Source organism: Micropterus salmoides, unplaced genomic scaffold, assembly GCF_014851395.1.
Source record: "Micropterus salmoides isolate LMB-PRFRI ecotype aquatic unplaced genomic scaffold, ASM1485139v1 Ms_hic_scaffold_20, whole genome shotgun sequence".
Taxonomy (NCBI): domain Eukaryota; kingdom Metazoa; phylum Chordata; class Actinopteri; order Centrarchiformes; family Centrarchidae; genus Micropterus; species Micropterus salmoides.
The window spans coordinates 28,387,231-28,413,148 of NW_024041151.1; the positions used below are offsets into that span (position 1 = coordinate 28,387,231).

The following is a 25,918-nucleotide window of genomic DNA, read 5'->3' on the forward strand; positions in this document are numbered from 1 at the left end:
ATCAGTATAAATAGAAATCTACTGTTTAAAAATAAATGTTTGTGTGAGTGTAGTCACTAGCCACTAGAGAAGCTCCCCCTGGCTGATCTACCGGTCCGCGTCTGTCACAGTTAAACTTTCAGGGAAATGTGACAAAAGATAAATGGACTGGGAAAACTGGTGTGTGTATGTGCGTTTTCTACCTGTGCTGCAGGTGTCAGTCGTTTCCTGGGGAGAAAGGTTTCTCACCTTATCGTGCGGGAGTGTGAGAGAGATGGAATGTTTGCACACTAAACACCAAACTGCTTTTAACACCATGCAGATCACAGTATGCTGGCATTACACACGGACTGATTAGAAAACACACACACACATCCACACAACCTCACACACACTATGATTAATCTACATTCAGCAAAACTCTTACCCTTAACTCAACAACACATAAATGATAAATGAGTTTTTAATGTTTCTTATATCAAAACACGAGGCGCCACAGCTCACTGGGGAAAAGGATCCCTAAATCCTTTCACAGTAAAGTGCAAATTATACTTCTGCGTCAAATCGACGGCCTACTCTATGGCATAGCCTGACGTGCACCTCCTCAAAAATGTAACTACACGTCGCGTCGACGCGGGCCATAAGCACTGTGATTGGTCGGCTGGGTAGCCTCGCAATGCCTCCGAGCCGACAGGAAGTGCCCCATGCTTTGAAGTAACTTTTACTAGCGCCCAAAACGGCGGCTGTAACGCGGTGGATCAATATATTTGACCGTCACAACCCGAGCAAAATGACTCGTTTCACTATCAGAATGTGATCCTTTCGGTCGATAACATTAGAAAAAGGCTACACCAGCCGCACGTTTACAATTTTACCCCCATTCACGTTAGCAGAGGGCTAAACCGGAAGTTAGCCTGCTCTGCTGGCAAAAGTCAACACAGTGGACGCTGTAGCGCTGCCGCCGACTAGCGTTTGGTGTAATTGCAGACTGATGGACACACGGACCAACAGCACTGTTCACTGATCATATTGTTATGCCGGTACAATTAAGCACCGACACAAGTTAGCACCATCAGCATCAACACAAAATCTGACAACAACAAGCAGCAACAGCAGCAACAAAGCCAGTTAGCGCAGAGCTGCTAACTCTGTAGGGAGAACAAAGGACAGAGCGATCGTTTTCTCCAACCTGCACAGCTCGAACACTGCACAGCAAAGACTGCATTGGTGCCACAATTCTTCTGCACCTAGCTGATCCACAAGCGGACAGAATCGCCAGCTGACAAAGCAGCAGCAATGCAACCTTCTCCCTCCATAGACTGGTAACATTAACTTAACTGGAAATAGAATACCGGTAGCTTAACACTGTACATGGCTAAAGCACAAACATGCTCAACTTGTAATGTCAACATTCCTTCCAAGAAAAATATGAAATGTTACACCAGCTACATTTGAACACAAAATCTAGTAATTAATTGAGGCTTTTTTTAAAGGTTGTACTTATGTCCCTACCTGCAGTGATGTCATCATCCGTGACGTCCATTTCCTCCTCAGGAGCCTTGGTTTCTATTGGCTGAGCCTCAGGGGGAGGCGGGGCCGGAGGGGAGGGCTCAGTGGTTGTTCCAGCTGAGGCAAGAGAGAGACAAACATTTTAGTTAATATTAAATATCAGCCTGTTTTGTCACACGAAACAAACGGACCACCAGGGCAGTGTGTGTGCGCGCGCATGTATTACTCATGTTGTGATGACATAAATCATTTTACAGTCGCCTGCCTTTTGGGGAGAAAACGCAAGTCCCCATAACATAAATCAAATTTAGAGTGAAGACTTGGTTTAGGGTACGGTAAGGTTTATGTTACGGTAAGGTTTATGTTACGGTGGTTGTGTGTATGGGGGTGAGAAGAGAAGAGTCATCAGAATACTCCTGGATGTTCTTGTCCTTTTAGTACAATAAAGGAGAGGGAATCTTTTTTTCATCCACACATGCGCATGCTCTTTCCAACATATAACACATAAAACATGTTACCGTGCACATGTGACTGAATATTTAAGAAAAGGAGGAAGGTGGTTCGTCTATTAATTTATTTAAAAATCTGTTTGATTCCAGATCAAATCTCTTTCACAGAGACTATCCATACAACCCCATGTGTGCACTGGGATAAGTTGCCAACATTTAACATTAAAAACATACTGATACATCTTTTAGTTCTGTATATGAACAATCATCCGTGTATGTGGTATTTCAATGACCCTTCTCAGCCCCCATCGTGTGTGTGTGTTGTTAATAAGCTCATCACATCAGGTCTCTGTGTCCTTATTATCAGACTAACTGTCCTGGTTAAGAAGCTAATAAAGGTTTATTAGACCTCCTCCTTATCTCGAGAATGGAAACACACACACACACACACACACACACACACACACTCTATATTTAGTGTTTTCATTTAGCCCTTATCTCTCCATTGCCAATTAAGAGTGGCTTTTCATTAGTGGCCGAGTTAATGAATGATGCTGTGCTAATGAATGAAGCGACTAAAGGTAACAGGGCCTATGCTGGGCTAATCTCTGGGAAAACAGCCTAATTAATGATTTACACACATGCACACACACGTATACCCACATTCCCTCATCAGTGCTTCCAGTGCAAGAAAACAATCACCCTTGGGATGAAAGGCCATTTCAGGAATTATGTAATTTGGGCTGAAATAGCACACACAAAAAAAACATAAAACAAACATCACATAAGTTTATGAGGATAAAAACTGAGGAAACAACTGTGATTACACTGTTGCATAATTCAATTGATTAAACCTGGTTAACATTGTGCTTCATGTTCCAATTAACCTACTCACACACACTTCTGACAGCTCAAGATAATGGCTCGGTACAGCTTTACATCCCACACACGTGCACAGACACACACACACACACACACACACACAGAAGGCAGATCCACAGCCAGGTTGTCGATTAAAGTGATAAAAACTTAATTGAACTTAACTGATGCGTCGCTGTGACTGGACAATAAGACTAACGGTGTTTCTACATAAACAGAGCTATCTCCCTTTCAACCACTTTCAGTTGACATGAACTGTACTGACATGAAAAACATGTTTAGTGCGTGTTCACTGAGGATGATCTTGTCAAGTACAATTTGTTTGTACGGTCCAAAACAAAGTTTGCCTGAGAGGGTCTGTCAGCAAATGATACCCTCTACTTTAGACACTGGATTCTGACCCTGATAAGGAAAAACTGTGAAACAACAACTGAGACAAACAGACAAGCAACAGATGTATATCCAAAGCAGACAGAAGTGGCAGTAGTAAAAAGGACAATGTAGAGTAGCAGAGTTATAATAAACCACATGGGAATTCATGTATAAACAAAACATATTAATATTATTCATCTTATATGACAGTTTTATTTAGGTGACTTTAAAGAGTACGCACCTAGCTGTGATGTTGGGTGTGTTCAGAGGTTATTCTTCTCAACCACAGACTGTATAAAATAAATGGATATAGCCACCATGGTTTGTGGACTACTGATTTTAAGCCTCAAATTTGGTGTATTGGCTGTCTCCCTCAAGAAGTGACCGTATTTGGATGAGAGCATGAAGCTGGGTGTCCGCATGTGGCATTTACAAAAACAAAAAGCATACTGATTTTCCCTTAAAGAGGTTATATAATGCTTTTTGGCTTTTCCCCTCTCCATTATTGTGTTATAAACCTTTTTTGTGCATGTTATAGGTTTACAAAGTGAAAGTCCAGCCCAAAGGGAGTTCCCATCTCCCACAGAAAACTCTGCTCTGAACTGCCTGAAAACAGCTCGATTATAATCCAGCCATTTCCCTTTCATCCCTGTGACATCACATCAAAACACTCATAATGCTCTCCTAGCGGCTAGTCAGACACGCCCTCAAAAACACCGGTGGAAAAACACTCTTAGCTGCAGCACACACCTCTCCTCTCCCTTCCAAACACTAGCTACCCTCCAGGCATTCAATGGACATGAAGTTGTTACTGTGATGTAGAGACAGAGCTCAGTTAAAACGATGAATGAAAGATACTTTTGTTACAAATTAATAACTCACCACTCTGAAACTCTTGCTCCTTCCATGTTGCTAAGCTGGTAAGGGGAACATATACAGCTGAACTGAAGCCATGTTTAGCGGCTTTTCAGGGCCCTCCGTACTGTTTGTGATTGGCTGGTAGTTCTTAAGTACTGCGCATGTGCAACTCCCAACAAAGATCTTGTAGAAGTAAGATGCCTCACTCTGTAGCTAAAACGGAGTGTTCAACACACAGGGTGAAAAGCGGTGCTCAAGCAATGTGCAGTATGAGAAAGATATGGTGCTCTTTGAAAATGAAACCATGTAAACCTGTTCTGGTACAACTCCTAAACAAAATTATGAATCTGAAAATGAGCATAATATGACCACTTTAATTTCCCAAGATTCTCGAGTCATTTGTTCTAATGAAATCATCCTTATGCGACCAGAATGACCAGAAAATGTGTTTTCAAAGAAATAATGACTGTTTTAATTTTTTTTTATCAATATAAGTATGTTTTTATAAAGATATTTGCTCACTGACAATGTATTTTTTTGTCTTCCTACAATATCCAATCAGAGCAACTAAGCATGATGAATATTCTTAAGCTGATGATACACGGAGCAACTTTTAAAGCAATCGTGCAGGGCTACGTTGCCGTCAATGGTAATGAGTAAAGATTACTACCGTAATCCCCTTCCCCCACCACACCGCCACCCTCCCCGCACCGCCTCTATCCGTTCAAAACCTAGTCAGACTTGCCACTAGCAAGATTTCCCCAGCAACATTGCTCAAAACGTTGCCCCATGTATCATCAGCTTTATGGTTCTGTTTAGGCAACTCAAAGCACTTGGCTGAGGTTTGGAAAATATTGTTGCCATAAATTAAATATTGAAAAAGGCAGCATGAGAACCATGAGATGGGATGTGTTCATTTCATATTTAATCGAACAACGATCTTTCTGAAAAGTGTTTTACTAGTCTAAACCTAACGAACGACATGCAGGACATGAATGCCATCTGACAGGAATTTTGGTATTGCCCTGGATTATGGTAAATGCCAAAATATCAGTGCCTGGCAACTACGGAGTAGGTTAGGTAAAAATGATGGTTACTGCAAATAAACTATGGTTACATTTTGGTTAGGACAGAAACACTTCAATAAGATAAGGAAAAGATGATGGTTGGGGATTTTTTTAAAAACAAACATTAATTGCAGGTCTGACAGGATGCATGTCTAATTTTCCACACTTATGCACACTGGCTAATTATGAGATGGTTCATCTTTAATTCAATCATACAAACACACACACACACACACACCCTGGGCCTATAACTCAACTGTCCTGTGTAGCTCAGGGATAATAAAAAATAAATAAATAAAAAAAAGAGAGGGAGGAGGAGGGGGGGGCTGTTCCAAGGTCAAGCTTGTCATGTCAGCCATGACACATAGCTCCCAGCATGCCTTGTTAACCTCCTGGATCTCATGCTCCTCTCTTCTTTCTGTTTCTCTTCTTTCTGAGAGGAGGTGGATCTTTAACAGCAGCAGGTTCATGATTTGAATGGATCGAGGCAGATTGTAAGCTAGAGACAGAGGAGAGAGAGAGGGAATGGTGACTGCTGTTCAGTGATCAAAGAAACAGCTGCTTTTCATACACACACACACACACACACAGTTTGACCCTTAAAACTGCCCTGTGTTCATTCCGCCATGAGGGTGAACAATGTAGGGGACTTTGTTTAATCAAGTGTGCGTGAATATTAGCATGTAAAGTGGGCTCTCTCCAAGATATGGTCACTGCTCCCGCCTGTTGTTGGCCAAGAAATACTTTGGTGTTCATTTGTGAGCTTTCCAGGTATTGGCAGTTGATTTTCAAGCTTTGGACAGAGCGAGGCCAGCTGTTTCACACTGCTTATAGTCTTCATGCTAAGCCAGCCCAACCATCACTCGCTCATCACTCCTTGGCACTAAAAACTAATTCAGGTGTTTTCCTTCAAGTAGTGGGCAGTGGTGGCCCAAAGGTTTAGAGAAGTGAGCTTGTGAGGTCGCCGGTTCAATCGGACCGGCGGGATAAAATCTGGGTGTGGAAATAAACCAAGCAGTGCTTGCCCTCCCTCATTCACCACCACTGAGGTGCCCTTGAGCAAGGCCCATAAACCAAACAGCTCCAGTGGAGCTGCTTAGTGGCCAGCAGACCAGGCTGCGGTTGTACTGGGCAGCTACCAGGTGTGAATGTGTAACAGTGTGAATGTGAGGGCCTCCTGCAAAAGAGAGGCTTCCTCTCAGTGAAGCTCCCCTGAATAAAGATTAAAATAAATAAATAAATAAAATAAAAAAACTACTCTGGCTGGGGGGCCAGTTGGTGTAATCCTATTTGAAGGACGACAGTTAATGATGCTAATATTTTAATCCCTCCAGCTGTCTGATGCTGGTCATCACACACCCGACAGGTGCTGTGGTGAATTTAATATCCATATCAGAGCTGTAGGTAAGCAGTGTCAAGCTACATTTATTGTTGCTGCTCTACATTCAAAGCAAACCAGCTGGAGGATTTTATTGTGAAGCAGCTACAGGAAATGAGTTAGAGGAGCATATTCTGCATTTGATTACCCAACAGAGTCAAGCCTCATTATATTTGCTTTGTTTTGTACGAGCTGGTTGTTTAGGGTTGGTTCAGCATCTGCTAACCATTAATGTCACAGTTTCACACACTCGTTCATGCTTTGCTGTAGTACCAATCATTTATTCAGCCCTCTCTGCAGCCCCAAGTCTGGAAACCACTGCAATAATGCAACACTTTACAGCAAATGTTGCTCACTCGAGTTGGACTTTATAATGTGTATGACGTCCAACACTCATCTGTCATTATGGAACAAGTATATGCTTTCATTTTATAAAATGTGAAAATCCACACCATCTCCAACATGTGTTAAGATGCAATCTGTTCCGCCGCTGTCCTCTCACATACTCATGTGCTCTGCGCTGCTGACAGGACAGCTGCTTCTGAGAACAATGAACTGCTACTGGAGGTCAGAGCTTGTGTGGACTGAACGGGTGGATGCTTGAGTAGAGCTTTAACAACAATGACGCCTAACTTCTGAAGTGGGTTCCTAGAGAACAAGCTAAAAAAGAGTTTATGTCCATCAGCATGTACTGTGGACATGGTATAGGGAGACCTGATTGGAATATTGATTCACTGGGAAGTATCTGTCAGCCTTCTCATAGATTTATTGGGGCCTTGTGAAATGGTGACACATCACGTTGTTATACCAAAACAACATTTTTAACCTGCAAATCCAAAGCAATGTTACTGCTGCTAGTGCTGGTTAGCTTCTGGGAAAAAGTAGGCCTGCAATTTTTATGTGATGGTAGAGAGGAGTTCAGAGAGAATTTTGGGTCCAAAACATGAGCAGAAAAGGTTGACACACCCTGTTTTCCAGAAGGAAAAGTGTTGGACTTTGAATTTAAAATGTGTGGAAATCCCATATTTGGTGTTTTAATAGTAGACAGACTCAAGAACAACTTCAGGTTAAAGGGTTATTTCCAGAGTATTCAACACATTCCCGACTTACCCGTGATATTCCAGGATATCAAGACCAGCAGGAGTCATCTTACCGTCTGTTCCAGCCCTGCTGTGCAGCACACATATCAAAATTCAATGACCCTTTAACCTCGCTCTATCTCTCTCACTGTTTCCCTCCCCCTTCCATCCTCCCTTGTCCCCTGAGGTCACCGGCCCATCACTCCCCCCACCTACCCCGCCTGTGGTACTGCTGTGGTAACACAACACTGACTGGTGCCCGTTTCCATGGCAACTGTTCCCCTGAGAAACCCCCAACATCCTCAGCAACCACAGGGCAACTCCTGAACGCGAGAGCGAGCACACACACACACACCCCCACACACACCATTTCAGAAGACTGTTTATAGTAAAACAAGGTGAAGATTCACCTTTCTTCCCATCAGCAGCTCTAACTATAGACATAAAGAGACCAGGGAATATACACAAGACAGACAGAGAGAAAAAGACAGTGAAGGACAGAAAGAGACAAATAATAGAGAAAGGGATAGAAATCTAGATGGCTCAGATTTGTTCAGGTCGGTCTTGTGTTTCAACTATAAACAGCTGTTTCTCCTAGTTAAAAAAATTGACCAATCTCAGCTTTGTAGGTGGGATTAAGAATGGGGACATCATCTTCCTACATAGCTAGCTATCTACAGCATGAAAAAAGTTAAGCTCACTGATCCTAAAAACCACTACCGACAACAACATTGGCTGGACAGATTGGATGTTATGTGGAACATCTTAAAAAGTACTCCATCAAATTAACATTGCACCGGTACAACATTGACAAGGTTTTAAAAAAAAAAAAAAAAGGACCAAAATTGGATGCAATAGAATCAAGATATCATCCATTTTTTCCACATATTCTTCTTCCTTGTCAGAACTTGGCTACTACATTACCCACAATCCATCGAGACGACTGCCAACAGGCTAATATAGCCTTAAGCTGTTAGCCTCAAGCAGAGATGAGGAGTGTGCTACAGAGGTCTGATAAGCTTACTCCTCCACACCTCCAGACTTTTATTTCTAAACCTGTGGTCTTCAGCCCCAACCGACGCTGACTTCAAGTGACATCACCTGAGGCAATTTCTCTGGAGCCACAAAAAGTTTTATGCAATGTTTTGTCACATATGCAGTAGTAAACACACACTTCAGTGTTACCTCTTTAAATATTCATGACCGCCACTACTAAAATTTCACAGATATCAACGTGCAACTAATGACTTTCACTCACACACTGTGCGACCACTATACACTAGGCTAGCTTCCTCTCCTCATTCTTCAAAGGACATCTACGTGACAGGTGCGGTTATAAGATCAGCTTAAGTTAAGTATTTTAAGCAATAGGGCAGGGTGTAATGTGTGTGTATAGCGAGTGTGTGGGTGAGCAAATGAGAGAGAGCGAGAGGCAGTAAGTGACAGTAAATGCGAGCAAGCAGGGGAAAAGTCTGTCTGTTGTTTCCCAACTGTTGGAAAACTAAAGGCTGTTAGCGCTAGCTAACATCTCCCCTGGCTTCAGTCCACTTTTTGGTGGCTCTGGACAGAAAAATGGTAGGATGGCAAAGGATGGTGGTGACCATTAAGGAGCTGACTGAAAATTAGGGATGCAAACTAGTACTTTTAAGCTAATGAAAATACATTTCTTTTGGATTTTATTGTGCAAATGAAATGCTTGGTAATTATACAGAAGGGAGGTGGTTGTCATGCCTATTTTTTGAGTTAATTTCTTTACAAATATATACTTAAAGCTGTAAAATTATAAATTAAGACAAATACGCAAACATGAACTATCATATCTATAATGATTCTGAGGTCATATTAAAGATGTGGTATTGGCTCATTTCATCATGGCTCATTTTCTGGTTCAAAATTATTATTATTTAGGGTTTGTACCAGAACAGGTTTCATTTTCAAAAAACACCATATTTTTTGTCATACTGCACATTTCTGCAGCTCCTCTTTTCACCCTTTCTCCCTGAAGGCTTCCTTTTAGCTATTGACTGATGCATCTTGTCTCTAAATGATCTTTGTTGGGAGTTGCACATGCGTACTGCTGTAGGCTACATGTTGCCGACCAGCTTGGCCACATGGACTGGAGCAAGAGTTTCAGAGTGGTGAGTTATTAATATGTAACAAATGTATCTTTCATCAATAAAGTTTTAACTGAGCTCTGTCTCTACATCACAGTAACAACTTTATGTCCACTGACTGCCTGGAGGGTAGCTAGTGTTTGGAAGGGAGGAGAGGCAGCAGACGGACGTCTTGTCACTGTGTGCTGCAGCTCAGTGTTTTTCCCCGGTGTTTTTGAGTGCTTGTAGCCGCTTGGCGAGCATTATATGAGGCGCATTTGGCTTTCATCCCTGTGACGTCACAGGGATGAAAGGGAAGAGGCTGGGCTACAAACGAGCTGTTTTCAAGCGTTTTCCAACTTTTTGTACACAGATAACAGGTAATAATAAGTGTCCAAAATGATATGAAATGATACCACCAAACCCCCCACCCAAATTTGTGTGCAATGTGTGATACATGTTGTATAGGTGTTTCATATTTACACACTGTATAAAGCAGGGTGCACTTTGCCAGAGCACAAAAAAATGTTGCATACCTCTGCTGCTACAACGCCATCCTAGGGGAAACACTACAATTTAAAATATAAACTCTCAGATGTTCCCATTTAACAACTGGAATGCCAACATGCTAAAGAAAGTGAACAATTACTGTCACATTATGTGACACCAAGAACCAAACAGAGATTTCTTCCCATCTTTCCTTTTTTTACATCTATATCTTCTTCCTTCCTATCTTTCTTTCAATTCAGATGTAAGCAGTCTAAGGTACTTACGGGAGCTGACAGCATCCACATACTGAGGCAGGTAGGGAGCCCACATGTCGATGGTGTCCTTTCGTCCTGATTGGCCAATCCTTCTTAACTCAGCCAATAGGAGAGCTTGTGCTGCCTCTCGCACCTAAAACCGCAAAGAGGGTAAAGTTATGACTATGACTATTCCAGCGTTTCCTCAAGGATTTTTTTCAGCACCGGGGGCAGGCCAACCCAATCAATCATGATAATTACCGCAATATAATTTTCCTCAATAACAATATAAGGAATTTTCAATATATCATTAATAAAGGTTTGATTTAATTTTAATCAAGAACAAAGTAGCACATAATTTTTCAAGATACTTATTTTGTTAGGACTAAAAAAAGATTTACTAATCATTAGGGTCAACAAAAAGCCTCAATTTAGCTGGAAACTTACAGTGAAGGTTGAATGCAGCTTCTCAAGATTAAAGCGAAGCAAAAATGAGCCTTTAAACTTGAAAGAATAAATGATTTGACATTTATTGTGATAATTATCGGTATCGAATGGTATTAAATGTTTGTATTGTGATAACATTTTTTGCCATATCGCCCAGCCCTAGTCACATGTCAAGCCCAAAATGTTTGTTGTACACTTTTCCTGTGTAAATAACAGCTAGTAGCCTGAGAGTAAGCCAAGAGTTAGTTTCAATAGCGACATTCTATTTAATGAATTCCGTGTTGGACATCGCTATAAAAACAAATAGCATCCAAGTGAATTAGAGAAATTTTAATAAAAATTCTACCAAAAGAAAGCCATGCTTTGCACAACAAGATGATTCTGTCAATTTAGGCTATTAGAATCAATCCAGTAAACATCTGACTAAGATTTTTATACAGTGCGTAGCCTATATTTGTTCTGCAGAGACTAAATTCGCTTTAATACACAATTAATGGAAAGTGAAAGTATTTCTGCAGCTTGTGAAAGGGTCGTTTAAGGCTGCTTTCCAATACAGCCAGTGGCATAGTGCGCAGTTACGGGATTTGAGTAACAACCACACCTTCAATTCAAAAGGTATTTGCCTCATTTTGTAGATGTTAGCATCTGCCCAGCTCATTAATATCTGGCACAAGCTAAAGCTCTCTTGCGTAACCATTTGCACACAGCTTGGATAACACCACATAGCCTTCCAATCGATTTTCAACTGCAGGTTTTTGTCTCTATTTAAATACTGTGTCCATCATTTCTGCATCGACAGACAGACAGACAATTTGTTGGATGGTTAATAGTACGGAAAACAAATACAATATATAGACAGTGAAAGTTCAGCAGATACGTTCAGTATGAGCATTTAGCAATATATATGTTTTTATTTTTTTACATCCTGGTTAGGTCTGGAAGGCTTAGGCGACGTTCAGACTGCAGGCCTTAATGCTCAATTCCAATTTTTCCCCAGATCCGATTTTTTTATTGTTTGACAGTGCACATTGTTGTTTAAATGTGGCCCATATCAGACTCCACTATGAACTGTCTGCAGCCATGTCACTTGGCCTGTTCACACTGTTATAAAAAGATCAGATCTGAGTCACATATGGGCAAAATCGGAATTGGATCACATTGGCCTGCAGTGTGAAAGTAGCTTTAGTTTGGAGTTGTGCATGCAGTAGTGTGTGTGTGTGCGCGCGTGCGCGTGTGTGTGTGTGTGTGTGTGTGTGTGTGTGTGTGTGTGTGTGTGTGTGTGTGTTTTACCTCCAGACAGCGGTCCTGCCATCTCCTCGCCAGCATCTCCAGCAGAGGAGGTCTGTACTTGTCCAGGCCAAGGAGATCAGGAAGCATCACACAGTGCATGGCTGCCAGCTGGCTCCAACCTACACACACACACACACACACACACACACACACACACACACACACACAGAGTCAGAAAAGACTACAGGGAGGGGCAGTGGATACTATTTCAAAGCAACTCACATGCTCATACATAAACCTCACTGCTGTCACATAAAAATGCAGTTTGCGTTTCATGTTTCTTTTTAAGTGACAATTTTGTTTCGATTGCGGCATCAAAAATAATTAGCAATCCTCTGCCGGGGACCAAGAATACCCACAGCCAATTTCTCTGGGATTCAAGTCAGTAGTCATAAAGAAATCTTGCTAAAGAACCGAAGTGTTAAATAAACCATCTCCTATCATAATCATGGTGGAAAGTGAAAAAATATCCCTCATACAAGCCACTCATTTTTATCTTTTAAAGTCGCCCCTTCAGACTGAAAAACTATGTTTTTTATATGACAGCAGTGAATTTATCATATCCTCACATACACACGCACAAACACACACATTGTACTTTGTACTAAAATCACACTAACAACAGTCAAACACAGGATGGGAATATTACTGGCCATCACGTGTGGTCTTGGTTAGAGCAAAGTTATTATTCCTGCTAACCACAGCCCGAGTATGTTTAATGGCATTTAACAGGTAAAAACAGATATCACTGCCAGGTGGATCAAAAAAAAGCCTCATAACATTCAAAATGTCTTGGACTTGCTTCAATAGGACTGAGTATCAGTCTGAGGCAATACATTGGCATATATTTGTATTTTACACCAAACACCAGAGAAATATACACCAGCTTTTACATGTCTTACATGTGACAAAAAAATGGACTGAAATGTTTATTTGCTGATACTCACATAAACCAAGCACCTCATTCACATATATTGGTTCAATATATGGTTTCCAAAGAAGATGCATGTATGTGAAAAGCACTTGAATGGACATTGAACGGCTTTTAAGCAGGAAAGAAATTCCAGACAAATTTCTTTGCCGAGGGAACCGTGTAAACTTACCTCCGCCATTGAAATATACAGGGAAAACTCAAACCAACATATTACAAACATACTGCATTCATGAATATTCTATGCATAGGTTGGCAAATTTACTGTGATCAATCTTAAAAAAAAAAATCTGTCAAATATTTGACGTGTCTTATACAATATTAACCCAATTGTCTCAATATTGGGAGAGAATAATCAGTCAACCTCCAGATGCAACATTTGCATCACTGTCTTGCAGAAACCTCAAATTTTGAAAAATGTAATTTGAGTCATTTTGTACAATTATTTCCTAAAAACAAATTCAAAGATAACCCTTCACCATTACTACCAATACTTATTAAACCCTGATTCCTTCTCTGTTGAGACTGTTCCCACATTTTCTTTTACCTGGAACAGTGAAGCCAACTCATGCTGGGTAAGAATAGAAATCCTGTCAGCACACCTGCTGATACAGGAAGCTCCTCTGCTATCATATTTTGAGCTATTACACGAAAGATGATGTCATGACACCAATATGATATGGCAGACCCTGCTTCAATATTTTACCAGACTCTACAGGCTACAGCTGTAAGAGTGTTAATATAAAGTTGATGTCATACAGATATTATTTCCTCAGTCATACTTCTGGTCTGCTATCCTCACTGTACCTTATACATGGGTGCGTGACTTCACTGGGTAAAGTAGTTACTGTAAGATGATTTAATATATGCTAGTTTAAGGACTAACTATTAGTGCTTACTACTATTACTATTGTTGCTGTTAACAGCAGCTATGCCTGCTGTTGCTACTAACTACTACTGCTGCTGCTGCTGCTGCTAACAGTTACTACTACTACTTCTACTACCACTACTACTGTTATTCTTGCGGCTAGTACCACTAGTACTACTACTACTACTGCCAAGAACATGTTTTACTATTTGGTACTACTAATTTATTTTATTATTAATTTAACCTTTATTTAACCAAGTGAGTCCGATTGAATAGAAGACCGGCCAAGACAGCAGCATAAAAAGAGTCAGGCAATGGATGAGTCAATATTTAAAATAGATAATTTTACAAAACAACCAACATAACACCAAATAATTCTAGGGCAAATTAATTTAAAAAATTAATTTAATATAAGATTCATCTACTGTATTCAAATTCCTTTGCAGACTATTCCCAGTGGGTGGAGCAGAAAACATGAAGCATTTCTTTCCCATCATTGCTGCAGCTAACAACAACTATTTCTGCTGATGCTACTAACTACTACTAACAACACATATTACATCTGCTGCTGCAGCTACTGGCAATGATTCCTGAATTTATTACTACTACTACTGATAAGGTTTCTGCAAGGCAGTTTTTTGGGGGAAAAAACATAATAAAGAACATGAGATACTTGCTACAGTTTAACTCTACAGAAAATTGAAGGGTAATTTTATTTCTATATATTCCTAAATGTACTGGGAAGGAATGAGCCTCTGTGTGTATGCTTGCTGTTTTCCAGTATATAACTAAACAAAAATGATCCTGACCAGCTCTGTTTTAGTCTCTGAAAATTAGAAACTAAAGGCAATCAACTTTGAAAGGCACTTGAAACCACACATGTGGAACAGGTTAAATTTTTTTAGCACATTCACTATATAGTGAAAGCCAACATCTAATTGCTGTTTAAAAAGAGAAAACAGCATTAGGCTCTGTCAGGGACACAGAAAAACTCGAACTATAAAGTACAATGATTACACTTTAGTTAATTTACAATACAAGTTAAAATGAAAAAAAAAAAAAAAACATAATTTCTTCAGATATTTTAAGAACTTTCACAATGTATCCCTTTTCAGAATGTGTGAGTACAGTGTCAGGTGGATGTGCTGGAATTGAAAACAGAGGGACGACTAAATTTAGTCATTGCCAAGCAAAAATTTGAATTGATTTAATTTGGTCTGTATAAATAGTTTTTGTTGGCTGGTCTTTTTTTCCCCCCTGTGACACACTCCCCATCCTATCAGGTGGAAATAGCAAGCATGCAAACAGTGAGCAGAAACACTGAAACGTCAGGAGACATGGACATTCAGACAGACAGGAAGAAAAAAGGACTGCACAATACTACCAACAACTGAAAAAAGACAAAAGACCACGGCATAACGACTGTAGTCAATGCACTCTCAAATGCATCAGTTCTAACTTTCAGTAAAGTCCGCTTGTTTGCCGATGACAAAGTGATTTGTCTCACCAAATTTTCTGCACTAGGATACTCGTCATTTGCGCCCGCAAATTTCAATAACTTGCATTTAAATTTAAAACAATTGCTGACATATTATACAGTTCCAACAGGCTCTTGTGGAGTATTTGTTATGATAATGGTCGTCAAAAATGTATTTGCCAAAAAATATGCAACTTGCACCTTTTCTACAAAATTGCAAATTGCAAGGCCAAGCTAATAATTGTGAAAAGATGCTGAGGACTAGGGGTAGGATGGATGTTTTTTTTTGTTTTTTGTTTTTGTTCTTGTACTACTGGTTTTGTGCTTAATTATGTAATGAATAATTTCCATTATTGTATTCTTCCATATTTTAGAAATATATTGGGATTAAGCAAATTAAGCTCTTGCAAATATTGCAGGGCTGATTTAATTTGTCCTGCAAGTGTAAAAATACTTGACCAGTTCCTCTGCCAAGTGTTTTGCAGTGTTCAAATTTGAAGAACCAATTTCTTCAACTGACTGGATTGAAAGTGGACTGAACTCAGCTATGACAGGCAGACAGATAAAAAGACAGCACTGTAGACCAAAACAATGAAAGACAGAAACTGGAGCTAGACACCTGAGATGAAAACCTAACATTGGCAGCAGGAAAAAAACAAGATTGATTCTAGAAAAGAGAAATAAGGTGACACACCCCAAGAAGTGAAAGAGGGGAAAAAAGTGGGGAGATGAATAACTGATGAAGTGAAGAGAGGGGAGGTGAAGAATTGTAATGGCGTCGAGAGAGAGTGTGTAAAAGTAAAACAGGAATGAAGAAATAAAACATAAAGAAGGGAAGGAGATAAGGAACAAAAGTAAAGACAGAAGGAAGGATGGTAGGAAAGAATATCTAGGAAGCAGAAGATTTCCTAAGACAAAGATAAGTAAGGGGAAAAAAAGGAGTATGGCTCCGACACTTTCCCTAAGCGGTACCCGTCAGTTCAGTCTATACCTTCATTGACTGAGGGGATGTTATGAGAAGCAGGGCCCCCCTGAGAAAGGCCCCCAGGGGCCCCAGCAGTGGTACCAGTAGTAACAGTGCTGGTGTTGGCTGTGGCAGCAACAGCAGCTTGCAAAGGAAGAGGAGAGAAATAGTCAAGAAGGAAAGAACAAGTTAGGAAAGAAATATATAAATATATAATAGCAAATGGAGAGAGGAGACAAGCAGTCAGGCAGCAGGGAAGAAGAAGATTAATCTAGAATAAATAATGAAAAAAGGAGGCCATCACATGAAAAGTAGTAAAAAGTAAAAAAATAATGCTTATAAAAATTCTCTTTACACAAATACTCATGTTGAGTTTACATCAACCTGATATGCCCTACTCAACAATTAGTAGGCACAAAATGGGTACATTTTAATTTTCTTTGGGGAAAATAATAAAAAACTATGGCAAAACATGCCCTGTCATCAACCCAAAATGAGAACATTGCTATTAGACGGCTGTGCAGTACCCCGGATTACACTGAGTGAGAAAGTTTTTTAAAGTTTAAAAATGATTTTAATATCTGGACATGGCCTCTATTAAGGTTAGGAGAAAATAGCTGTTATGATAGATAAACCATGGTTGAGATATAGTTAAGATTAAGGAAAAAAACAAACAAACAAAAAAAACAAAGTAATTGCAGGACTGTGACAGGACACCATCTGCAGTTTTCTAGATTAAAATCATTTACACCTCTCTATGTAAAAAGAACACTACTGCATTATAACTGATTGTTAGCACTGGACATGAGTGTGGTGAGGTGATGAATCATCCAATGAACATAATTCCTACAGAAAATAGGCTGCAGGACTTGGTGGAAAGATGAATTATAGAAAATCCAAATCAAAAGTTTACAGCAACTGGATGTAGGCTAATCCATTTCATCCACTAATGTTGGCGTTTAGCTTTGTCATATTAACTCAAAAACCTACAGAACCACAACACTAATTATTGTTAGCAATAAGAGTTTATTAGCAGACAATAATTACTGTCCAAACAACCTCGGAGTAATTTTGTAAATTGGGATGATGATGAGCCCATTATTATTCCCTTTAGCATAATTTATAAGTAACTGCTACTACAAATTAGCATATGGTTAACATTCTTGGTTAGCACATGAGCGCTGTTAGTTTGTGAATATATATATAAAACAGTAAACAGACGCCAATAATAGTAAGTAATAGCTGCTAGCATTAGCAAGATTTCCCATTAAAAAAAAGGTACATAGACAACAATGTGTGTGTTGACATGTGTTGGTGATAAAAATTATTAAAGTGATACCAAGGATTCAGATTCAGAGACTCTGATGTGCTAACCTGGATCAGTCCACCAGGGATTTTGACTTTCTCCTACCTGCCCAGCTCATAATTGGATCCAAAGACAATTAAACAATTAAAACTGCAAATATGTCATCGACAAACTGCTTTGGTCTTGGTATCAACAAGGAAATCAAATATGGGTGCTGTGTAATTAAAATCAAACCCTCCAAACTCAAACCCAATGAAGCAAACAAAAAAAATATTCAGAGGGAAAAAGAGAAATTAAGGAGAAAGAACATTTTAAACAAAATGATTTGCACAAAAGCTAGTAAAAGAGAAATGTACAAACAATAATAAATAACATCCACAAAGCAAAAAAATTTCATGAAAAAAAACACATGAAACAGGAAACACACCCAAAGCAGAAAGGAAGAGGAGACTTCCTATTTGGAGGAAAGATACAAAGTTCATAAAAGGCACATAAATGTCGAAATAAAACACCAGTGAAACAAAGATGACACTCAATTTCTTATTTCCCAGCAAACACTTGGCAAAAAGATTAAAAAAGCAGCCGTTAGTTTCACCATGAAGCACCCAAATACACCAAGGCTGAAAAATCCTAGACCAGGATACAAAGGTTTCAGACTGTGGCACTAGCATTTTATTAACACATATTCATTTGGGGCCAATATTAAAAACATAAACCGTATTTTTTTTAAAAGACCAACATGTCTGTTAAAACATCTACCTGTAAGTAAAATTATTATATTATATATTATATTATATATCAAATTGAATGTAGATTTGTCTTAGTCTAGAGCCAGAAAGCTGAAACCTCTATACTGTGGAGATGAAATGATGTATGTCATTTCAGTATTGGACATTTTAATTTTCAAATTCCCATTAAAGGTATTTGACAATGAAAAATAAAAACAGTTTTTTTTCACAAATTAAAATCACATCTTTAACATATATAAGATACAATAACTAATGACATTTTCAATATATGATTTGATATATTTCAATACATTCATAGACCCTTACTTGTGGACTCAAAGCCAGCTGAGCAGCAAAATGCAACAGGTACAAATTTAAAAACGGTCAATAAAATAGTAACTACCACAGAGAAAACGTGGCACAAACACAACAGAGAAAACAGTTAGAGCAAAATTACATCCATTGTGGTAAAGAAAGGAAGAAAGAAAGAAAAGAAGGAAGCCTGAAACAGCGAAAGAAAGATGTGAACAAACACAAGATATAGAATGGAAATACCGTGAAAGTAAGACAGAGCATGTCTGTTGAACAGGTTTTTTCTAGAGAACAGGCAGCAGGCTGAAGCCATGCAGTGAACAGCAGTGTGAAGATGAAAAGAGAGACAGAAAGAGAAAGAAAAGGAGAGAAACAGAGAAGAGGTGAGAAAGAAATTTGGAAAATAGACAGTATGTCTGAGGGCAGTCAACAGCAGTTTGCCAGCACTGGTGCGGAAATAACAAACATTAAAGATAATTTCATCATCTTATATTACGTATCATCTAATTTTGGTACTGTGCCAATGGGTGAGCTTTGTAGTACTTGAAAAGACTTGTATGATGGTGGTAACATCAGAAAATAATCATATATACATTTATGGATTTTAGTAATTAATTATAATACTTTTTATATACTGTAGATACGGTATATAAAAAGTAATTACAAGACTCTCTTTAGTTCTGCTTTAACTATTGCTATTAAATATCAAACAATGAGAAACTTAGGGAGTTTTTTCCAAACTGTCCAAAACCGCCAACATGTACAGTTTGGGAAATACATGATCTTTTTATTAGTAATTGTTATCTTAGACTTAAACTTTGTTAAGAGAGTAAATATTGAGTGCATCTTTTGGTCTGCAGCTCTTTTTAAGCTGTTTTTACCACCTTGGTTATTTCAGGAGGCCAAACTGACTTTCAAAAAGGTGATGTATCAAATGTTAGTATTACTTCATTTAATGCAGTCTTAGCAGCAGTGCTGCATGAATGGTCTGTTGCTCTTTGTAGACCTGAGGGAAGCCATTTCACCAAGCACAATGGTCACACTTGAGTACACAAAAGTTTGGCTTTGGAGTAAAGTTTGTACAATGATGACAGGGTACTAAAGTCAGTCTTTGGGCTTCAGTGCTAGAGTTATCTAGATTAGCTACATGAGCTGCTAAAACAATGAAAAGAATGCTTGGATGCTGGTCGTAACATCATAAAACAAGCCGATTTTGCAGATGACACTTTAATATTCATATATCTTACAAGACATTATTACATTAGTAGTGTTAATATTGGAACTTAAAAATGTAAAACTGTAACATCTTGACGCCTCAGAATTCTGATTTTGTTGTTGTTCACACTAATGCAGATATGTTATCCACACAGAAATTCCAGTTGAATATAGTTTAGTTTAATGAACATTGCCAAAAACAACAACAACAACCCATGGTGTAGTCAGTATTGTGCTATATTTTTACCATGCCCATTAAATAAGCATTTTATTACCTCTTAGTGCTTCACAGAGCTTCCCAGTTGCAATTACAACTTGGATGTTGACAGGAACAGTATTAAGAAGTCGCCCACATGACATCAATATAGTGCAGAATTAGCGGCCATGCGTCAAGCTTCCTCTTAACACTCCAGTCTCTCTTCTCAGGTTTTTGTTTGTTTTGTTCCAGTAGAGCCAATTAAACAATCCAGCTATTACTGACATATTGTTGTGTTTGTGTACTCGTGAAGAATCCTGGGTTGTCATAAAGGCCGTGCCATTATAAAAGAGTGGGGACATGGAGGATAAAAATGCAGCCTGTTAACTAAAGCAGTCATTTCTAGACTGTTAGCATTCACACAAATTGCTATACTATTGCGGTCGTTATGATAGATAAGTTAATGTCAACATTAGTACTGTATAATCAGGTGTACTGAAACAATAAATAGGCAGAAATAGTTGGAAGTTGGGCTGCAACTAAAGATATTTTTTGATTATCCATTAAACTGCGGATTCTTTTCTTGACCAATCCTGAAGGTGCCATCTTATAACTGATTGTTTTTGTCAAACTAACCCTGCAAAAGCCATATATATATATATATCTCATCTCACTGGAAATGCTGCAGTATATTACAGGAGCTTCCTCATTTATTTCCATGTGAGAAGAGACAGCGAGCAGGGTTAACGGTGCTCTCCTTCACAAAGCCTCTGACACACACACTCACTCACACACACTCACACACGCCAGGTTGGAGTAGCTGGCTGAGCAGAGGTCACGGCCAAGTGTTCCCCCTGAATGCTGGTGAATAGGCGTGTGGCGTGAATAAGTCCACATGCTTGTCACGCTTGGCCTCCATTAAGGCGTGACAATAGCACTAAAACCCTGCCTCCCCCCCAACACCAGAGGGTGCCACCCATGGCATATGTGTGTGTGAGTGAGTGTGTGTGCGTGCGGCGTCTGTATTCACATGGACTTTTGGATTTTTGGTGTGTGTATTTGTAGGTATTGAGCTTGTTGTAGTGTGGTAGGTAGCTGCGTGCGTGTGCGTGTGTGCGTGTGGTAGGCAGATGGTGATGGCTGGTTAAAACGTCCCCTACAGTGAACCAGAGCAGGTTTCTCTCTGCAAAGAAAGACTTTTTTTCACCTTTTCTAAGTGAAATCCTCCTGTCTCTCTACTAATATATCTTTTTTCTTCTGGCTTCTAAAACAAATTGGTTGGTTGGTCTCCTGTGTCAAAGTAAACCTACTCGACCATTCAGCCATCCTAAATTCCTCCCCAAAACGTTTTGCAGTACTATAACAACAGTCCACTACCTTTTCCTTTATTCCTGACAGACAATTCACACAGCTATGAGAGGCCCTTGTCAGGTAGACATAGGGTATTTTAAATTTAAGCCATGCTGTTTTTCTTGTGAGGACGGTCTAAAGATTTGAAGATGACTCTTTGAACTTGAAGCCCATCAAAGTGAATGTGAATCCCTCGAGAACTCTTTACAAAGTTCCACTGAGCAAGGCCACAGAACTGAATGTAGGTACAGACTGAGGTTAAACTGTGCTGTTCACAGTATTTACATGCAAGACTGTTCCTTTGTTTTACTAAATGAAAAAATCTACTGTTAGTCTTTCACGCATAAAAATAATTTTGAGAGAGAATAGACCAGAAGCTGCAGTCAGAGATTTGTAGTCCAGGAGACAACTCCACCCTCTTGTCAAAAATAGCAGAACATCCTTTTAAAGACCTGCTGACCAAGGAAACAGCAGCAGCTTCCTACTGTGATATTTCTGTGTTTTTCTATAACTCTGTGGGTTTTATTGCTGGTGGGCTACATTATCAGACCCCCGCCCTTCCTCCCTCCCACCCTCCCCGCAAGGCCCTGGGGGTGTGTGAAGCGAGTGCCCCCTCCTTTTGTAGTTACCTTGTTTGATCTGGGCCTGTAGCGCCGGGTTGGAGGGCTGAGGGGGGGCAGCCGGCGTCCTGCGAGGAGTCTCCGGGGTTCCTCCTGGTCTGGGAGGCCTGGAGGAGGATCACAAAGACAAGGCATGAAAGAGCAGGGACAAGAGAGGAGGGCCAACAAACACACACACACACAAACGCAAACACCAAAATACAAAGAAACACACTCCGAAACACATACATACATACATACAACCAGGAGTTCATACAAACAACTTTTTTATTTCTGTTTCCTGAAACCAACTGCTTGAATTTCAGTCTGTGTGTGCGTGTGTGCGTGTGCGTGTGTGTGCGCGCGTGTGTGTGTGTGTGTTCTCAGGCTCCAGCCTATTGAATTTTGGGTGGAGGACACAATCCTGAGTCTGAACAGACTGCAGGCGTCTCACTTTCAGAGACACACAAACAGTTCCAATAAAACAATCAATGGAGTGATCAATAACAGTTGCTTGGCAACAAATCACTGCTAGGGAGCTTTACAATAAGCCATTAAAATGCCAAAAATCTAGTGCAAGGATATTCTGAAAAACAAAGGGGATTTACAAAGTGTTAGAATGGAGGTACATTCTACCCTGTTTGTAATAATGCAATAATGATCAAAGATTGACTTTGATCATTATTGGCATTATTACAAACAGGGTAGAAACACTTCCGTCCAGGCGCAAAATTGCAAACTATACAAACGGTTCATTAACATGGGTGTAAAGATGGCCACATTGGGTTGCAAATAAATATTGACAAATCATGACATCATTGCCATACATTCTCTAATAGTGGGAACTACAGAGATAGCCTTTTTTTAAAACAGGATTATGTGACACATATATGACACAGCAGATGAAAGACACATCATTGTTTGCTTCCTTTCGCAGTGGGAGGATGTCCGGCAGTGCCATCAGCTCAGAGCTGCAGAAAACAGTGGCCTTCATGGAAGACTTGGCCGAAAATCCATACCTCTGACATGGAATCAAGCGTCCCAAATACGCACAGAAACACGGGAACTGGGGTGCAAATGGCAGCAGGTGTTCTGCACTGATGAGACAAAATCTGAGTTTGTTCACTGAAGGACTGGAGAGCTGTTCAAGAATGAGTGTCTGCAGGCAACAGTGAAGCATGGGGGGAAGTTCCTTGCAAGTTTGGGGCTGCATGAATGGTCTACTCAATGCTGAGAAGTACAAGCAGATACCTATTCATGATGCAGTACCATCAAGGAGGCATAGGATTGGCCCCAAATTAATTCTGCAGCATGAAATGACTCCAAATATACAGTGAAAGTCATTAAGAAATACCTTCAGCGTAAAGAAGGACAAGGAGTCCTGGAAGTGATGGTGTGGCCCCCACAGAGCCCTGATCTCAACATCATCAAGTCAGTCTGGGATTACACGAAGAGAGAGAAACAGCTGAGGCTGCTCAAATCCACAGATGACTGTGGGGAGTTCTCTCAGATGTTTGGGCCAACCAAAGGGTGGTCACACCAAATACTGATTTGATTTAAAGTTTTCTTTTATTCACTCACTACGCATTTTGTTAATGGATAAATATAATCTATTAACATGTCTATTGGATAAATTTACCTCTTCAGGTAAGGTAGGTAAATGTAAAGGGGTAGCTTGATTGTTTTCTGAGTAATCGTTTCACAAGTGTTTCAATAAATATACTGGAAAGTACTTTACAGTACTGCTATATAGGTACAGTTATTACTTCGTAGACATAAATGGCGGAAAGGGGAAAATCCACCTTAAAACCCTTATTTGAGTACAGTAGATGAAGTACTGTAGAAGTATAAAAAAAAGGTAATGTGTGGAAAACTGAAAATAGAGGTAAACTCCTGGAATGTACTGAACATCCCAAACTGCCAATATATGCTTTTCTGTTGTGTGACGTGCACACGAGCGCGCACAAACACACACACACACGCGCCTCTTTTATTCTACAGAGAGCATTCCAGTGAGAACCATTCAGAACAATAGAGCACATGAACATGTGCACCTGCATGCCCCCCTCACTCAACCCGACTCACACACCTGCTCTCGCTGCCTTTCACTATAACGCACACAAAAAACACACTGACAACCCCTTTCACACGCACACACACACAAAGAAACCCACACAGTCTCAGTAATAAATACGTAAAACTATGTCATGCAAATTTGAGTAAAACCTGTTTAATTATTACTGATTAAAGACTAGGTTCAGTCTACAAAACTCACATGTCATACTGCTAAAAGAGTCATGGTTGCTGCAGTTATTCTTGAAGTACCATAAAACTTTGAACAACAGCCCGGGCTTTTATTTGCTAAAATCACTGAATTGACCCTGCCTTAATTTGGGACAGACGTCCATATGGGACAGGCCTTTAATTCTTTTTGCACAAAACGGAAACTACTATGAAACAGTTTATTTATTTCAAACAGAATAATACTTATGTAAAAATGATCAAATAATATCAAATACACGTCATTCATTTGATCTAGCTCTGACAGACTGCTTATGCGCTTTTATTTTGAAGGCAGCAACTTCACGAAAACAACAACATGGTGCGGGATCAGAGAAGTTAGCAGACAGAGAGAGATGGACTTCACATGACAGGATTCACAACTTGGATTAATTTTTCTGAAAAGCTGTTTTGGATTATTTTGATCGGTGGACCCTTACAGACTAAAGGAAAATATTAAATAATCAAGGAACGGACACATTCGGGCTTAACCAGTTGACTTACAAACTGGATAATGGGGCTTAGGGCTGTTGTCTAAAAAAAAAAAAAAAAAATCTAAACCCACCCATTTTAACCGATTCAATTCAAACCAAATAAAAATAAATAAATAAACTCACTTATAACTATATACTGAGCGTTCACTGTAAACGTGCCTCAGGTGTAATTGGATGAGCTGCAATTTTTTTTTTATCTAACTACAAGTCAAACTTAATGCATGGAATTGTGGGGCACAGTCAGGAGGTGTATATATTTATTGGAAAGTGAAAAACAACCCATATGGACATGTGTAGATTAAGGGTCTTTAAATGTGAGGACAGTTTAAGATTGAAGATAAACTGAAGAAAAGGACAGAAGGACACCTGTTCTGGGAGCACACAGGACATGTTGCCATACTCTTAATTATGTCCTGCAGCAGAAGGAGCTTGACTTCTCCATCTTTCATTGTTAATGTTAATGCAAAAAAGATATGATTTTAATTTAATTTTTATTTTTTTACATAAAAAGGTATTTGCTGTTATTTTAATGTTTTTGCAAACAGTTTGGACGCTGACTAGGAAGATGGAGGCCTGGATAACAGTACTTTTTTAACCCAGATTTCGCTCTAGTTCTCGAGCAGAGCTCCCTCAGTGTATGGTATGACTGGGGCATTAGGACACTAGGAGATATTGTGGAAAACAGATAACTGTTTAGCTCTGATCAATTAAAAAGTAGGTATGAAATTCCAACCAGACAAATTTTCTTTTAGGTATTTTCAGTTATGCAACTACGCTCCAACCACAACAGTCCCAATATCAGTACGCAATCTCCCCTTTAAGATATATTCACTGACAGTACAGACTCAACCAAACTAGTGACAATTCTGTGCAGTACTTTCTAAGACAGTGAAAGAAAGTACTATTAAAAAGAATACAGAATTGGAGAATGACCTCTGTGTTAAAATGTAAAAATGAACAGTAGGACAATATGTGGCTTAACTTATCCAGGTGTCTTACCACTAATAAGGCCAAGGAACAACAATTTAAAATAAACCACAGGCTACATTTCAACC

The 25,918-nt window shown here is 39.5% G+C and overlaps 1 protein-coding gene across 2 annotated transcripts in view; it reads right to left on the reverse strand.

The window, feature by feature from the left end:
* The window catches only part of LOC119914376 (WD repeat-containing protein 7), a 127,567-nt gene that overhangs the window by 50,900 nt on the left and 50,749 nt on the right, over positions 1 to 25,918 (reverse strand). For both annotated transcript variants that reach the window (XM_038733659.1, XM_038733660.1), the window contains exons 19-22: positions 22,120 to 22,217; positions 12,144 to 12,262; positions 10,437 to 10,560; positions 1,492 to 1,605 (exon numbers count right to left, since the gene is read on the reverse strand). In XM_038733659.1, coding sequence (XP_038589587.1) covers positions 1,492 to 1,605; positions 10,437 to 10,560; positions 12,144 to 12,262; positions 22,120 to 22,217 — 455 coding nt within the window. The remainder of the gene's footprint in view (positions 1 to 1,491; positions 1,606 to 10,436; positions 10,561 to 12,143; positions 12,263 to 22,119; positions 22,218 to 25,918) is intronic.